General features: G+C 34.6%; 1 protein-coding gene across 3 annotated transcripts in view; it reads left to right on the forward strand.

Moving 5' to 3' along the window:
• Nucleotides 1-15,617: 15,617 nt before the first annotated feature.
• TMEM196 (transmembrane protein 196) overlaps nucleotides 15,618-19,140 on the forward strand; it is a 51,674-nt gene continuing 48,151 nt past the window's right edge. For 2 of the 3 annotated variants that reach the window (XM_029234510.1, XM_029234509.1), the window contains exon 1: nucleotides 15,618-15,782. In XM_029234510.1, the coding sequence (XP_029090343.1) occupies nucleotides 15,618-15,782 (165 nt within the window). The remainder of the gene's footprint in view (nucleotides 15,783-19,140) is intronic. The other variant, XM_029234511.1, reaches the window with a different exon arrangement.

Here is a 19,140-nt window from a genome sequence, read left to right on the forward strand (position 1 = left end):
CTCTATGGGATTTTATTTTTAAAAAATCATTTCATTTCCTTTATACAGCATAATTTTGATTAAAAACCATTTAAAGTATTAGGGAAAATATTACATTTTGAATTTGTGTGAAATTTCTAGATATACTCTAACAAAAATTTTATGGAAAATAATATTATATCAAGTTTTTTTTCCATGAAATGGATACATAATCCCTGATCAAAATTTTGCTAAAATTCAAATTCTTGACAAGAAACTTTATTTGGATCAGTAGTTGGTAATAATTTTTTTATTTTGTTTTTATTTTTTATGTACTTCGAATACATTTTTTATTGAAGTATAGTTGACTTACAATATTATATTAGTTTCAGGTGTACAACCTGGTGATTTGCTAGTTTTACAGATTATACTCCATATAAAGTTATCATAAAATATTGGCTATATTCCCTGTGCTATACATTACATCCCTGTATCTTATATATTGAAAAGATATATGCACCCCAAAGTTTAGAGCAGCATTATTTACAGTAGCCAAGACATGGAAGCAACCTAAGTGTTCATCAGTAGATGAATGGTTAAAGAAGATGTGGTTTATATATACAAGGCAATATTAGCCATAAAAAAAAGAATGAAATTTTGCCATTTGCAACAGCATGGATGGAACTAGAGGGTATTATGCTTATTGAAATACGTCAGACAGTCAAAGACAAATACTGTTTGTTTTCACTTATGTGTGAAATCCAAAAAATAAAACAAATGAATATAACAAAACAGAAACAGACTCACAGATACAGAGAACATACTAGCAGTTACCGGAGGGGAGAGGGTGGCAGGAGGGAAAAAGTAGGGGAAGGGAATTAAGAGGTACAAGCTACTAGATATAAAATAAAGCGGATAATAATTTTAAATCATTACTATAAATCATCATAAATGATAACATTTGAAATGTAAAAATTCTAGCAGCAATTTTTTTCTGTAATTTACAAATGTACTTTTGAAATTTTTTATGGTAACGTGAATGCTCTTCAAATTCAAGTAGATATTTTTATATCATGTGTTTCCTAATAAACATCTGTAATTGTAAAACTGTTTGCACCTGGCTTACATAGAACTAAAAGGACACAAGAGCCACAAAAGGAATTTTCCAATAAACATGAAGACGCTAGTACCTAAAGCTGCACCCGTCAGAAACTTCCACTTGGCCACCATTGCTTTTCACTGACTCTATCACCTTGTACTACTCCACTGATCCTTAGGTACCTGGAGTAGGGTTCCTCCATGAGCCACTTTATCCAGGGAATATGTTTGCACCTGGCTAATTAAGTAGATGTCCAAAAGATAGAGCACCTCCTTGGCAATGTTCACTATCACATACCATACCAGCAAGTACTAGATGGTACGGAATAGTCTACTGCCTGCAACGATTGCAGATTCACCCAGCACTGAGAAGTATCCAGCAGTGGGTATGGGGAGTGATGAGGGTAAGAAGGAATGGTTCCATCCACCCCACTCCCCACCCTAGCAAGCACTCTAAAGCCTGAGAAGACAGATATTTCTTGGCCATATGTAATACATTTTACCATGCTGCCAAGTGGTGAAATACCAGTACCAACCTCTGACCGGCAATTTTACAGGATTCACTCTTCCTGATTGTCTCCTCTTTGATTCCTTGGCCTGGTTTCAATTTCTCAGTCCAGCACTATAAAATAAGATTGCGGTTGAATGTTCTACTTTTTAAAGAAATTCAGATTTCTCCCTTGTATGATATTGTCAAAATGTACATCTCACCACCTCTAACACTACCTTTCTAGTTCAAGCTTTTATTTACAATTGCAACAGACAGACTCCAACTGCTTCCATCCCTACCCATCCCTCAGTGGATTGTATCTGGAGTCAGCAGATTAGGAAATTGATTTTATGAAAATGTAAATCATGTCACTTCTTTTCTCAAAAACCCTCAGTTTATCCACTTAGAATTAAATACAAAATATTACCACGGTCAAGCAGGCTTAAATAATCTAGTCCCTGGCTACCTCTTCAACTTCATTTCCAACCACTTTCCCCCTAACTCACTAGGTGTTAGCCATTCTAAAAACACTTAATACTCACTTCTTCCCTTTGTCTGCTATGCTTTTTCTCCAGTTCTTCTTTGAGTTCACATGCTCGCTTTATTCAGGTATCTCTGATCGTGTGTCATGTACTGGACACTATCTAAACTACCCTTTTATCACGTCATTCCCAGAACTTGACTTAATTTACTTCACCATTTGAAATTATGTCGTATAATTATTTGTTGACTTGTTTGTTGTTTGAATACCCCACAGAATGTAAGCTGTTTTAGGGCAGATATTCTGTCTTATTTATGGGATATCTTCAGTAGCTAAACTAGTGTCTGGTATATAGTAAGCACTCCATAAATATTAGCCATTATTCATCTTCAATATTATCTCATGAATCAATATTACTTTGTCCTTTTGCCCAGAAAATGTTTCCAGAGTCTGAGTCCATACCTAGAACCCCAAGTCAAGATCTGGTGTGAGGATGAGGTTAAACTAATTAGAATAATTCAGAATGAAAATTAATTTAATCAAACTTTAAAAAATATTATGTAATATCTCTCTTCCTAACTCAAGGCCCTCATAATGAAGTTTGATCTACTTTAAATCTTCTTCTGTTATAGACAATGCCATTGTGACTGTCCAGCTAATCAGTAAACCTATCATTTTTAGTTACTGTTGGGTATGTACAGAGTTCTGAACCAAGAACCATTCATAAGTTATCAAGGAAATGTAAAAGCTGCTTTTATTACTCAAGATTTTTCTTATTGAAGATAACAGGAAGTGAAATTAAATAATAATTTTATTGGTGTCTAAGTGGCCTGAAAATTGAACAGAACTTTCAATCTTTCTTGTTTATTCCCAATAATTGGCATATTTGCTAAGAGAATATAGTGTTGACTGAGAAGAAAGGGTTTCCTTTGAAATCGCAGAAACTTTATGCTTATTCAGCACCTGTGGCATAATGATCTACTACAGTTATGGCCTATCAACCCTATCATATTATTGGATTTTTCATATTCCCTTATCATTCCTTAAGGGCAGAGGAATATGCTTTTTTTTTTTTTTTTGCGGTATGCGAGCCTCTCACTGTCGTGGCCTCTCCTGCTGCGGAGCACAGGCTCCGGACGCGCAGGCTCAGCGGCCATGACTCACGGGCCCAGCCGCTCCGCGGCATGTGGGATCTTCCCGGACCGGGGCACGAACCCGTGTCCCCTGCATCGGCAGGCGGACTCTCAACCACTGCGCCACCAGGGAAGCCCGAAAAAAGCTTTTTTACAGCTTAAAGATTTCTGATTAAAAAAAAAAGACCTGTTTAAAACTTGTAATTTATTCCCCTGGCTTCTTAAGCTGGCAATATTTAACTTAACTTCAGTTTCCAAACATTATCATTATTAACTTTAATTTCTAAATTAAAGTATCATAAAATGATGTTCTCTGGAGGTTTTGAGATTCATATGCATTTTCCCACCCGTGTTAAGTAACACCAGACTGCTGTGCTTTTTAGTTCCTGTTTCTTATTGTATGACTTTCTCTGATTAAAAATTAATACAAGTTTTTGTTCCCAAATTGAAAAGTACAAAAAGCATAAAGGAGACAATAATAAACATCTAATAAACATTAGAGTACTAATAAAATGATTGTGTAATTCCTTACAGTGTTCTTTATATTCATACTTTTAAAGAAAAGTAGGATTGTTTTGTTTACTTATATGATTTTTAAAGTATAGTTTCAAATCGTATTTATAGCTAGAAAATATATGATTTTAATATAATTTTAATACTATGAATTATTCTATCTTGTAACTTTGCAATTCTTTATTTCACTGTTAGACTTTATGTGGAAAATTGGGCTGATTTTAACTTTTTTCCTACAATAATACTGTTGTTAACGTTCTTATGTGTAAATCCTTTTGATCATCAATGAGTATTTTATTAGAGTAAAATGCAAAGGTTATTACTGAGTGAAAGTGTATAAGCATTTTCAATACTCGATATGTATTGCTAAATATCTTTTTAAAATATCGTACCCATTAATATTTCCACAGTATTTATGAGAATGACCATTTAACTTTACCCCAGTAGCAATAATTATTATTTTAAAATAATTTTTTGCCAGTCCAGTAGGAGAGTTAACGACCAGCTGCACATTTTGTTTGCTCCTGAGTCTGAACATTTTTTAACGTGTTAACTAGCTATTTGTAATATTTTGTTTGGGTGTGAAAATTGCCTATTCAAACACTGTGACCTTTTAAATCAGGTTGTTTTCTTTTTGTTTGAAATAGTTATTTATATGTGAAGACTAAAACTTTATCATAAATGTTTCACATTTTTTCCAAGTATTTATTTTAATTTTATCAAAATGAATCAGTGAAGAAAGCAAGGAGAGGCAGTCACCATGCTGATCTGATTTTTTGTAATTAAATATAACTAGCTGAAGAACTTGAAGTGGATAGTCTTGGAAAAATAACATCGTTATCTCTCAGTTTTTCATCAATTCTTTAATTTTTCACATATTTGTTAAACAGGTATTTATTAAGTATTTGTTCAGTAAGTTTACAAGTTAGTGTCAACTCAAAAAGCAGGAAACAAGCGCTGAGATAGTAAAATATACACCCAAATCTCTAGAATACATAAGATGAGGCACGGACCAGACACACTAGTTGTAAGATAGCTGAACTTGACAGGATTCTCTTAAAACCAAAATTGTGATTATAACTACAAATTCCTCATTTGGGGGAAAATAAAAAGATAAAAACTATTAAGTCTTGTGCCTGCCCAGGAACTACTCAGCCATGTGTTTTGAGAGAAATATGGAAAGCTAACAGGGGGAGCACATACATGATGATAAACCTTTGAGTGACAGGAATCTGGAAATATAGAGGCAGAAAAGCAAGAGGCATAAATGAGCAGAGGCTTGTTAAAAATGCCAAAGACAGTAAAAATGACATTTTTAGAAATGTTCAGAACAAGAAGAATGAGGCCAGAATAGGCCCACTGCTTGGGGGGAATATGACGTAATAATTCTGGAAGGGACAGCTAAAGCATGGGATGACAAAAAGAAGATTCAAAAAGATCTCTACAGGAAAGCATGAAGGGCCAAAGCTAACAAGATGAAATTAGATAAGTGATAAATAAATCAACCTGTCCTTATGTTAAAAAAAAAGATCAACTGAACAAGTGCAAGATTGGGGAAACAGGACGGTCTACAGGAAAAGTACTCTGGGTTTTTCATTGATTGAAAACTCAATATGAATTTGTCTTTCAGCGTGCAGCCAAAAATGGCCACAATCATTATAGAGCACATTTACAAAAAACAGAATTACAGAGATAATTATGCTGCAGTACTTGGCCCGTATCAGAACACACCTGTTACACTTTACACAGCTATAAATGTTTTTACTTTAGAGAAACAGGAGCAAGTTAAGACTCACTACTATCAATGACCTGGACCATTTTGATTGATCTTTAAGAGACTCAGAAATTTCTCCTGTAAATGTTGAACATGACACAAGACATGAAAATTGTAAACTATTTGAACAACTGTGATAACAAAAATAGGTTTTACTTGTTCTCTGTTGCTCCAGAAGATAGAACTGAGTGCAGTGGATGGAATTCACAAAAAATCTAGATGTTGGTCTAATATTCAGACTTTTTTTAAGGCATTGTGTTCCTAGTCACTGCAAGAGTTGAAGAAGAGGTCAGGAATATGGTAGAAAGGATTTAAATATAGGATGAAATCTAACAAGAGGGATTTTCATGACCCTATCAACTCTACCATTCTATGCTAACCTACTTTTCATATTTGTTAATGTAACCTAATAGCTTTTTCTCATCAGTTAATCTGTTTCTGAAATAATTATATAGTTGCTCAGTTAATAAATGCATAACAAAATGATTATTAAATATCTTAGCACTCATTTTTTAAAGTGTTTAAGAGAGTATCAGAAATCAGAAATAGGTGTGAAAACTGTCTCTTTCTGGCAGCAAAAATTTGAGCAGAACACTGCATTTCACTGAACCTCAATAGTCAAGCAGCTGGTTCTTTTTATGGTAAAAAACAAGCCTCAGCATAAATTATTATCCCTGGTTTATTGATTAGGACAGTTGATGGATAGTTTTGTTTATTTCTTCTACATACTTGCTGATTTTTTTCTCTAGTTCTAGCAGATGGGTATTTAAAATCTCCAAATACAGTGGAATTTTCCATTTCTCTTTTAAATTCTATCAATTTGCCTCATATGTTTTGACATTTTCTTTTTGGGATTTTTTACATTTATGATTGTTATGCCTTTGTATTAGTTTATTGCTCTTTAAAAAAATTATGTCAGAATTTAGTGGCTTGAAACAACATTTATTATCTCACAGTTCTGGAAATTGGAAATCTGAGTGCATCTTAGGTGGGTCCTGTCTTGCAGTCATGGTGTTGGCTAGGTATGCAGTCATCTCAAGGCTTCCATGGTCAAGGATCTGCTTCCAGACTCACTCATGTTGTTGGCAGGATTCAGTCCCTCCTCCTGTTGTTGGACCAAGAGTGTTAATTCCTTATTGACCATTGCTCTGAGGCTGCCCTCAATTCCTTGTCTGTGGGCCTCCTAACATATTAGCATATTACCATCAGAGAAGGCAATAGAGATGACCATAAGATGGTAGTGATAGTCAGGGTGTTTTGTAACCTAGCTACAGAGGCGACATCCATCACTTTTATCAAATTCTGTTAGTTAGAAGTAAGTCACTAGGTCTAGTCCACATTCAAGGGGAGGGATATTTGAGTACCAGTAGGCAGAAATCATTGTGAGATGTTGTCAGAAGATAACTACCACAATCTATTCTTTAACTTAAATTTTTATCCTTTTATTATGTCCATTCCAATCTCTGGTAATAATTTTGTTTTGAAGTATATTTTATCTTTTATTAATATAGCCACTGTTTGCATGGAATATCTTTTTCCTTCCATTCACTTTCTTTTTTTTTCTTTAAAGTGTATATCTTGTGTACAACATGATTGTTTTGTTTTCCTTCTATTGTTTCTGATAATCTCTGCCTTTTAGTTTTAATGTTTATTTCATTAATGTTTGATACAGTTTTTTTAATATCATTGAATACTGTTGTGCCATTTTATTTTTTGATTGCTACTTGTCTCCTCTGTGTTTGTTCCTGTGTTTCTCCTTTCCTGCCTTTTATTTGGATTCTAAAATATTTTTTAGAATTGAATTTAAGTTTCCTATTTTACTTCTTGGCTATATTTCTGTGCTTAGTTATATATTTTGCATTTCCTTTTGGTTACATCAGGAATTACAATACATCCTTAACTTGTCATAATACACTCAGAGTCAATTATGTACTACTTCATTTAAATATGAAAATCTTGTAAACATAAAGAATCGTAGTTCCCACCCTTTTCATTATAATTTATTATATATAATAATCTACATATATTTTAAACCCCACAAGACACTGTTATGATTTTGCTTTAAACAGTTAAATGGTTTGTAAAGATATAAAGAGGAAAAAGTCAAAAAGAAAAAAATAACCTTTTTATTAAACCAGATATTAACTATTTCTGATGTTCTTTATTCCTTTCTTAGAATCTGAGTATCATTTTCCTCACTTTGAAGAACTTGTGATTTCTTACATTTCAGGGCTGAAGGACATGGATTTTTAGTCTTCTTTTATCTGAAAATATTTTTATTTTGGACATTTTTAAAGGACATTTTAGCTGTATATAGAATTCTGTGTTTTTTTTCTTATTTAATCATATAAAATAAGTTATTCCACTGTCTTCTGGTTTCCATGGTTTCTGATGAGAAGTTATTGATATGACACATATTCCACTTTTCTCTTTTTGCTTTTAAGAGATGCTCTTTATCTTTAGATTTCAACAATTTGACTTGGCCTTGTGCTTTGTTGTTAGCTTCTTTATATTTTCTCTGCTTGGTGTTGATTTAGAAACTCAAATATGTGAATTTCTCCCTTTCATAGATTTGTGAAATTTTAGCCATTATATTCTGAAATATTTTTCTGTCCAGTCCTCTTTCCCCTTCTTCTATTCCAGTTGTACCTATCTTTGACCATTTCATATCATTTAAGATGTTCCTGCAACTCATTTTAAAAACATTTATATTGTTTACTATAATTATTATTTATCTATATTTAAATTAACCTATGCTGTTGTGTTCATTGAGCTAAGTCCTTCCAATTTTGTTTCTTTTAAAATTGTATTTTTTACTTCTAGAATTTCGATTTTAAACTGATTTTATCTTTGTTATAATTTCCCATTTCTCTACTAAAATATTCATTGGTTGAAAAAAATGTTCTCTTTTAGATCATTGGGGATAATTGTAAGTACTGTCTTAAAATCCTAATCTGTTAGTTCCAACATCTGATTTATTTTCTGGTCACACTTGCTTGATTTTTTCTCTCTCGTGAGAGAAAATGTATTTTATTTTTTGGTTCTTCATATGTTGGATAATTTTTTATTACATCTAGGATATTAGAAATATTAAGTTGTAAAGATTCTGGGTTCTGTTATTTTTCTTTAGTAAGCATTGTATCCTTTGTTTCAGCTGTTAATTTTTTTGCTGGAACTGTAAACTCCGTTTCTTGCACAGCAGCTCTGGTTTCTGTGCATATTTTTAGTCTGTTTGAGGCAAAAACCAAAAAAGACTATTGTTCACAGTTACCCATCTATGTACCATTATGATGCTCAGAATTTCTTTGTCTAGATCCGTTTCCTTCTGATATATTTTAATTCTGTTTGAAGAATATTTCTTTTAATATTTCTTAAAGTGAAGATCTCATGTCTTCACTGAGTAAATTTACTAAGTAAGTTGTCTCAGCTTTTGTTGGTCTGACAGATCTGTTTCCTTTACATTTTTCAAGGTATTTTTGCTGGGAATATAATTCTAGATTAATAGGTTTTTCTGATTCTTTTTAAGTTTCAGTAATTTAAATTGTCAGTCACTTGTCCTCTGGATTGAATAACTTTAGACGAGAATCTGTAATTCTTTCCTCTTTTCCTCTATACATAATGCATCCTTTTTCCTCTGGCTGCTTTTAATTTTTAATCCTTATCACTGTTTTCCAGCAATTTGATTGCGGTATGCCTTGTTGTGTTTATTCTATTTGTATTTTACTGAACCTCTTGGATGTGTGGGTTTGTAATTTTCACCAAACCTGGGAAATAATTGGTCATTTTTACTTAAAGTATTTTCACATACCTATTCTTCTAGAATTTATATTATGTCCATATATCATTTCTTAATTGTTCTACAGGTAATTGAGTCTCTGTTCATTTATTTTTCAGTCTTTTTTTTTCTCTGTGATTTAATTTGTATTGAGATTTTTCTCTGTGTAACTTAATTTCTGTTGTGTCAATGTTCACTAATTTTTTCTTCTTCGGTGTCTAATCTAATAAATCAGTGTACTATTTTTCATTTCAGATATATAATTTTTCATCTAAAGGAATTATATTTTGTTTTTTGCTACAAATTCAGTTTATGTCTTTATTACATTAATGTTTTTTCTCTTCATCTTTGAATGTATTTCTAATAAGTCTTCAAGTGTTAACAAATTCCATCATCTCTGAAATCCTGGTTATGGATCACATTTTCCTGGTTCTTCATATTTCAGGTACTGATTAGTATAGATTGTGAGTGTTACATTGTTGAATGATAGTTTTTGTCATTTTATTTAAGATGTGCTAGACTTTGTTAAGTTACTTACCAAATAGATTGATACTTTAGAAGCCTGTTTTAAAACATTTTTATGTCAGATATAGGGTTGCCTTTATGCATAGTTTAGCCCCACTGCTTATATGTGCTCTAACTGTTTTCTCCACCAAAGGCTGAGTATTCAACAAGAACTCTCACTGGCTATTGTGAATCTGAAAAATTTCCCAGACATCTTGTAAGCTTCAGATTTTAGTTCTCTGGTCATTCCATTTCTAGCCTTGTGTAGTTGCACCCCCTGATTTTGCGGCTTAGATTTAACAAGAGACTCAAGGGAGCCCTATGGAGATTTATGGATCTCTTTCTCTATTAAACACCCTCCTCTCTAGTACTCTGTCCTGAAAATACTGGGTACCTCAGCCTCCAAGAATTCTTCAGTTTGTCCCTGAATTCTGTAAGACTACTGTGCTCTGCTTGGTACCCCTCTTCTTGTAACACAGCTTGTTAGATGCCTATAGTCAAAAGACCAGGAGAGAAAACATTGCTTGACCTTTTGACCTTTTAATTTACTAACCTTATATTAGTGACTGAATTGATTATTTCACCAACTTACTTGACTGTATTAAGACAGGTGGTATTTGTTTACCAGCTCCTGGATTTTCCTTTTTCCATGTATTAAAATTTCTATATACGGCATAGGGAATATAGTCAATAATATTTTAATAACTTTGTATGGTGAAAGATGATTACTAGACTTATTGTGGTGATCAATTCATAACCCTATAATTGTAGAGCCACTGGGGTTTAGATACCAATGTATCAATACTTTATTTGTGTTTCTCTTGATTTATTGTTTTATCCTGTAATTCTTTCTCTAACAAATAATTTTGAGAGGTAGAGGATGCCAGTTGAGCCCCCCTTTTTTTTTTTGCCATGAATTCCACGATTAAGAGTAAAATTTAGTGTTGCTGTATTTAATTGGGAGTGGGGATCTTTCCATCGTTTAAAAGGGCATGGAAAATATACTTTGTTTCAGCTGTTAATTTTTTTGGCTGTGCTGGAACTGTAAACTCTGTTTCTTGCACAGCAGGTTTGGTTTCTGTGCATATTTTTAGTCTGTTTGAGATGCAAACGAAAAAAATCTATTGTTCACAGTTACCCATCTATGTACCATTATGATGCTCAGAATTTCTTTGTGTAGATCCAAGTTTCCTTGCAGGGATCAAAATTCTGCTCTGCCTGTCGTATGGTATCCTAACACTGTTTTTTTGAATATATTGTATATAGTAGGAGAGTAAATCCAGTCCCAATTACTCCATAAAGGCTAGGAGTGTAAATAATCACACTCTTTATTAAAAAGTAGATATCAGTATAAAATACATAATTTGGGTTTTTTACACGCTTAAGTCATTAATAATCAAAAGATATTTCAGACATAAATGGAAAATTGTGATAAATACAATACTGAGTACTATACTTATTCTAATTAATTTTCATAAGCACTGATGTTACTATTAGATAATGACTTCTAAGCTGTATTATCACTAGAAGACAAAAAAGGCAAAAGATAAATTCAGGATTAATTATCTCTTCTTCTTAAGCTTTAAATAAGGAAAAAAACGTCCTCACAATGTTATTTCCTTTTTTCTTTTTTTAGCAGAATTACTTTATAAAGTCCTAGCTAAGTCTTAGGTGTCATCATTTCTAGCCACACTGACAAGAGTATTGAAATATTAAATAGACTTGTAGCACTTAAAAACAGCTATATGATTTGTAATAATTTTGTGATTTTTATTTTTCTTCATCTTCTGGACTACACTGGTCATTCAGTGCAGTTCCTAAAATCACCATACAAATTTAGTTTATAATAGCTTGAACAATTTAAATCAATTCTCAAAATTAATCAGTTTAAAATTTTGACCTTTTCATTTACTAACCTTATATTAGTGACTGAATTGATTATTTCACCAACTTACTTGACTATATTAAGACAGGTGGTATTTGTTTACCAGCTCCTGGATTTTCCTTTTTCCATGTATTAAAATTTCTATATATGGCATAGGGAATATAGTCAATGATATTTTAATAACTTTGTATGGTGAAAGATGATTACTAGACTTATTGTGGTGATCAATTCATAATGTAGATAAATGTCAAATCACTATGTTGTATACCTGAAACAAATATAATATTGTATGTTGACTATACTTTAATAAAAAAATTCTATAAATCTTATTTGGGTAAATGGATGTATGAAGATCTCAGAACTCTTAGATACTTATTGGCAGAACTTAGGTCCGTAAAGAAAGCAATTACAGAGGATTTTCTTCTGATTAGCTGGTAAGTTTAATAAAAATTATTTTGAGATTACCTATACATTCATATTCACTGTATCCTACATAAGCCAGCAGGTGGCAAACTTGAGATTTTTTATACTATTGCTCCTATTGAGGAAGTACAAGTATTGAACCATATATCTGTCAATGGATATCATGAATAGCTTTTTTATTGTACTATAACATAAGAAAAATTAAACCCTCTGATTGTAGAGCCACTGGTGTTTAGATACCAATGTATCAATACTTTATTTGTGTTTCTCTTGATTTATTGTTTTATCCTCTAACAAATAATTTTGAAAGGTAGAGGATGCCAATTGAGCCCCCCCTTTTTTTTTGCCATGATTTCCACGATTAAGAGTGAAATTTAGTGTTGCTGTATTTAATTGGGAGTGGGGATCTTTCCATCATTTAAAAGGGCATGGAAAATATACTTTTTCTCCCAGAACAAGTATTGTAAGATATTTTTGAAAGTCCTAACAACATTGATCTTCATGTTGTTAAATACAAACAGTAACTTGTTCATGGTAATGATTGTTTTTATTTTATTCCTATAAATATTTCTGTTTTGGTGTGACTCATTGGTAGTCATTTATAAGTGATGATGGATTTAATTTCTTATTATTTTAAATTTTTGTTAGAATATAGTTGATTTACAAAATTTTGTCAGTTTCAGGTGTACAGCAAAGTGAATCAGTTATACATATACTTATATTCACTCTTTTTTAGATTCTTTTAGTATTGAGTAGAGTTCCCTGTGCTATACATTAGGTCCTTATTAGTTATCTGTTTTATATATAGTAGTGTGTATATGTCAATCCCAATCTTCCAATTTATCCCTCCCTCTCCCCACCCCTGGTAACCATAAGTTTGTTTTCTACATCTGTAAATCTATTCTGTCTTGGAGATAAGTTCATTTGTACCCTTTTTTTAGATTCCACATATGTGATATCATACATGTATATTTGTTTTTCAAAAAATGAAGATTGGTTGTAGTCAAGCATATGATTAGGCTTTGGGTTTATAAGAAAACACATTTCTAGCCATTGCATTCAGAGATGAAAATTCAATCATAATAATTTACTCATTTCTTTCTCTCTGGGAAATTCATCCATTGTTAACACTACCTCTAAAAATTAATTTTCCGTCCTGTAAGTTACACTCCTTTTTATATGGCTGCATTAACCAATCTATTTTAACACTTACTATAACTTTCTCTTCCAATGGGGAATAATATAAAAAAAAAAAAAAAGGAAAGCAGTGACTAAAGGCAAACAAAAAGTTAGGCAACATAGTTACTCCATTATTTCTACATATAAATTGGATCATTTAAATGACTTTTACAGGATTTAAATAAAATAAACTATCCTTCAGTAAAGCCAAAAACTATATGAAGGATTCTAGTGATTGGCTCTTTGGTAGACTGAGTTTTCAAGAAGGGGAAGGTGAATTCTCTAATTATTGAAAATAAACGTTTGAGGTTTTCTTCAAACATCACAGTAGCTGAAGACTCTTTAAGACTTATTAAGACTCTAATAATTCATAATTCTTCCTTCCTTGCTTTTTTTTAAGGGAAGAAGACTCAATTTTTCTAAAATGTGGAATATAAATACATCAAAAGGAAAATAAATTATACTGTACATTTGAATTTAAACTCTGAAAGAAGCTCTGAAACTTAAGAAAACTAAAACGGGCACATGATATAGATTGTATATCATTCCACTTTAGTGTTCTCAGCAGTGGGGCCTTAAGAAAAAAAAAAAGAAGCTTCTGATCAGAGGAAACTGCCCTGCTCTAGACAGCATGCATTCAGAGGTCAAGATGCCCTGGCCTTGTGCAATGTGTTCTAACTCAATCCTCCTTTCTTCTGTTTTCCTTTAGTCCATCTCCAAGTTCCCCAGAAACCAGTTTTTGAGAAAGATGACCCATAAACATCTTCTCATCCTCCCCACTCCCGAGATCTTCCTGATGGAATACCTTGGGATTTTTCATGAAGTAAAATCAGGGACATGAAACTGGGGCCCAGACTCAGTGATACCCAGACTTCTAGAGTCCCACGTGCATCAGACTACAACACAAAAATACCTGAGCCATAGTTGGCCCTTGTTCTAAGGATTCTGATGAGGTCAAACTGTCATAAACAGTTGTGCAGTGAGCCAGATTTTTGTTTTTAATAATGCCCTTTCCAATGTAGTACTGAAATATACACATCTCTTGAATATGAGTGAGAACACGCAGTCCCAGGCATGTGGTCTGGTGATGCTACCTAGAACGCGTAGCTGCGCTGCTAGGGGAGAGCTGGGGAGGAACCGCGGGCACCTCCCCCGCAGGGGTGAGGCCCCAGCCAACTGCATCTTCCCAACCTTCGGACGTGGAAGGTGACAGGTTGTGACAGCAGGGAGTGGCCAACTCCTTAAAGCAGGCTTGAGTGTAACTCTTCTTGAGAGAGGAGTTCCTTGGTGAGTGTTCTTTGGAGTCCTAGTGAATTTAGGAGTCTGTATTTTCTCCCTCCCCTGTGTTCTCTCTGCCTTTCTTTACACACTGTGCTCCCACGTCACCCTGTGTACACGCAGAAGAAAGTTTTATACAGAATGAGCCCCGTGTTGACGTAGGCATCACCTCCCCTCCCATCTGGACAGAAGCCCAGAAGGCAGCGAGAGGGGGGTTGGGGGAATGCGAAGGTAGGGATCGCTTGGATCCCTGTGGTAAGCGTCCCGAGGCGGGGCCGATCAAGGGCCAGACTAGAGTATTGGTTCTGGACCCACAAATAGATCAAGCTTTTCCCTCCTCCATCACCCTCTTAAATCCCAATGAGGTCATTGCAATGAGAGAGAATCAGATCAAGAGACGAGGGGAGGAAGAGGACGACGACGAGGGAGAAGAAACCCAGACGGAAAAAGGCCATCAGACAAGGTCGCTTTTTCTGGCGACACAGAAACTGCGCGGAGTGTGGTGCTGAATATCATCTGCCCGCTCAGCCTGGGGACCAAGGGACTCGTAGAAGCACTTTGTGTTACCACGAAAACAAAGGAAAGGAGACGAGAGGGAGAGAGAAGCTCTGAGCAGTTCCGCCTTGGATCTGGGGAAGCAAAGCTCATCTACTTGGCAAGGAAAGAAAGGGGAGCCTGAAAGGGTTTGGGAGGCTGAGGAGGGAGCGGGATTTCCCTGCGGAGAGTTGGGACGCGGCAGAACTCTGGACAGCGCCTCCCGAGCCGGATTCCAGGCTCGGGGCTCCGGAGCTCCGTGGCTTCTCCAGGGTTCCAGCTCCTTGTTGAAAGCCCTTTCTACCGGTGTGCTCTCCTCTCCTGGACTCCGACCACCGAACCGAACCGGGAAAATCCTTCTACGATCCCTGTCCGAACGTGCCAGGGGATGGAGCGACTCTGCCTCTGACCCGGTCAGGGAAGAGGGTCTCCAGTTCTGGAAATCCAGTCCTTGTGGATAATGCTTCGCCGGTGAAGAAAGAAAAGTTTTGGGGTCTGGTAGGGGGCAGAAGGGGTAAGGAGGATAGTGGAAGAAAGAAGGTGGATGGTTGGCTTCTCTCTCTGATCTGGAAGGAATGATGACCGAGGAAGGATGTGCACCAGCGGCCAGATTATTGGGAGCCTCTTGGTTCTCTCTGTGCTGGAGATAGGGCTGGGGGTGTCCAGCGTGGCCGTAGGAGCGGTCAGCTTCAGCCTGGCCCTCCGAGAGCACAAGCCGCAGCTTGGAGACTCGTCCCCGGTATGGAGCGGGGTGTGTGTACGTTGAGCCATTTCACTCTCTCTTTACCTCTTTACGGTGATGGTCAGTGTGTGTGCGTTAGTCACTCCCTCCCTGGGGAAGAAAATTATAAATCTCCTCTGGCTTGCATGTAGGTTCATGTTGGCAGGCTATACTTTATGTTGTCCTTTATTTATTAGTGTGTTTCCTTTTTTCTTACCTTGACTTGATACCGATTAAATGGCTTTGTTTAAAGTTGGGGGGAGGGCAGTTTCCACTGGCTGAATCTGCAAAAGCCTGCGGAGTGGTGCTGATTAGGGGCATCACACCTGTCAAGGGCAGACTCACTTAATTTCTTTTACAAGGAAAATCAAAATGAAAGTGTCATATCATTTTCTTATACCAGGAACAAGCAAGGGTAGAATTGTGCGTTTATTTCTGGATAACAGTGCCCAAAGTACACTAAAGGCAACACCGATATCACAAAAGGAGAAATGGGGTGTGAGTGTGAAAGGAGCATTTTATCCCAGAAAACACTGCTCTTAATTTTCCCTTGTTAACATCTATAGAACTCTTTTGTAAGTTCTAGGCAATAAGGTAAACAACAGATTATGATATGTAACATTCTAATTGAAGAATAACTCAGCTTAAACAGTACCTAATGCTCAGAGAAAATGTCATAATTTTCTCTAGGTCAGACGGCAGACCCAGTGAGCTTCTTGTTTATTTACTTTGGGTGAATCTCCAGGACAGCTTTGGAGACCCATTCCTTCCACCAAGGATCAATAAAATAACTCAGCACTATTCCTAGTGTGAGCCTAATTGTGAAAATCAGCTTTTCTTCTCCTTTAAGTTATATAGCTGCTATATCCACATCCTTCTGGGTCTCTGGCTTGATTCTATTTTCTCAGATAGTTTACTAGGATGTTATTCTGTTACAGATAATCAGTGAGTATAATTAACAGTCATGGCTTAGTCATGCTCTAGGTCACCGAGGAAAAAATTATTTATGAGTTAAAGAATAATTCTGAAGCAATTTACTTTTGAGAGAAGTTCTAGCATTCTTAAAACTGGCATACTTGTGCTTTAGAAAATTAGTTTTTATATTTTAACTTTTCAGAGTGAAGTGTTTTTAAATTGCAGAAGTTAGAAGAAGAAAGAAAAATGGTGTTCATCTCTAACATGGAATTTTTCTAGGAATCCTTGTTCTGAATTCAATAAGTTACCACCAACCTCAACTAATTACCTTTTTCTTTATTATGTAATTTTATCAATGTATATTTTAAATTTAAGTATGAAAGACTAAAAGGCAAATCTTCAACCTAGTAATTTTACATCTTATATGTAGTAGTGATTATTTTGAGATTTGTAGTATTATTACTTTATTATTATTTAAATAGAAATTGTTAGACTTTAAAACTTCTATCAGACAATTGTCAAAATTAACTGTAATGTCAACATTTAAATCACGGGAAGAAAATGTGATCTTCTGGTGGCTTATGAGGAAGAAGCCTCAAATACTCTTCAAATCAATTCCTCTCTGAAATTCAAGAAACTGAGTAAATAAATGTAGGTTGTATCTAAATAGCATTAAAGTATCCAGTTTACCTTCAAGAATAAAGAAAAGTGGTTACATTTGCTTAGTGTCAAGTAAGAAAAATAATTAAATGATTTTTTCCTTTCTTTCCCAACTATTTACCATTATCTAGGTGAGTCGACATATGTGTATGTACAGAAAATGAAAATTCTGAAGCAGCTCAGTGAAAAGCAAATAAAATAATAATACAGTCATTATCATAAAGAATTATTTCCAGTTTTAACACTTTGTTTCCTTAGAGTAACCAAAATTCACCTAGGATTCTCAAATAATAGTTTCAAATTCTATTGTCTGATTCAGTTAAAAAAAAAAATCCATATGATTGAATGAATGGATTTAAAACTTGAGTGCCCATAGATTTGGTCACTTTTATTAACTCAACATAAAAAATCAAATTTGTGAAGATATAAATATCCAAATTTGATCTTTGTTTATCACATTATAGGCATGCTAAATTGATTTTTAAAATAATTTTTCAGAGGTCATTTGTGATACAGACTGAATTCTCTCTTAATTCTGGCGATGATGAATTCATATAACCAGTATTTATAGAGGGCTTACCATATGCAAGGTGTTTTACTGTTGAACACAAAGCCTATTAAGGTGAATCAGAATGCCTAGCAGAGGAAACAAGATGGGTATGTCACAAACTTTTATCAGTAGTGAGAAATTAGTTTGACTTCAGGGAGTTACAGGAGTAGATAAAGGGGAGAGAGGAAATACCCATGGGAGAACTATTATTTTTCTCTTGATCTTTAAAGTTTATTGAAACTTGGAGTTAATGTATCACAGTGTTAAGTAATGTATCACAGTATGAAATCTGGAGTTTGCCTGGGTACAAATCGCAGCTCAGCCATTAGCCATTTACTATCTGGATGACTAGCCAAAGTTTCCTCATACTCTGTAAAATAGGGTTGCTAGAAGTCGCAAATGAAATAATGCTCTTAGTAAAATGCATGGTATGTAGTAAGCACTGAATAAATGCAAACAGCTAGTACTGGGTGCATAGACTAACAGTAAAGGGCATGAGAAAGAGAAACTTTTAGGCAGCAAGGATGAAGACGAAAAACTGGGACAGGATGGGTTGTGTTTCAGGTAGAATAGGCTCTTCTATTTTTCTGGGGCTTACGTGCGTGAGGGAGGGATAAGGATGGAAAGAGTGGAAGGGACCAGACCATGGGAGGCTGCGTGCCAGTCTAAGGCAATAGATTTATTTCCTCACAGTTTTAATATAATAATAATAATAATACCAATTTTTAGTTCCCAAAGAGACTGCAGGAATATGCAGCAGAAAACTAGATTGAAAACTACTAATCTCTTTGGTATTCGGTGAATTAAAAGTCTGTGTTATTTATAAACACTGGATGGGATTTTATATTAATTAACCTTTCAGGTCATAGTGTATAATCAGAGTGTGTTTTGATTGGTGCCATGAAGTTTTTTCAACACAGATATCATTATTGCCAGATTTTGAATTAAATTTTAGAAGCCAATGGAAATAAAAACTGCACTACGAAGGGATTACTTATTATAATGGACCTCAACATCATAAGCTTTTTTCTAGGTCAAATGCACTAAGAGTTCAGGCAACTATTTGATTATTTGGACTTAAATTATTATTGGATATTTTTGGATTATTGGAAAAATTATTGGACCAAAATTTTTTTTATTGTATTTTATTGTGATAAGAACACTTAACAAGAGATCTTAGCAAACTTTTAAATGTACAATATGTTATTGTGGACTATAGGTACAATTCTGTGCGTCAGATCTCTAGAGCTTATTCATCTGATTAAATGA

Source organism: Monodon monoceros, unplaced genomic scaffold, assembly GCF_005190385.1.
Source record: "Monodon monoceros isolate NGI ecotype Baffin Bay Population unplaced genomic scaffold, NGI_Narwhal_1 Super_Scaffold_2, whole genome shotgun sequence".
In the NCBI taxonomy this organism is placed as follows: Eukaryota; Metazoa; Chordata; class Mammalia; order Artiodactyla; family Monodontidae; genus Monodon; species Monodon monoceros.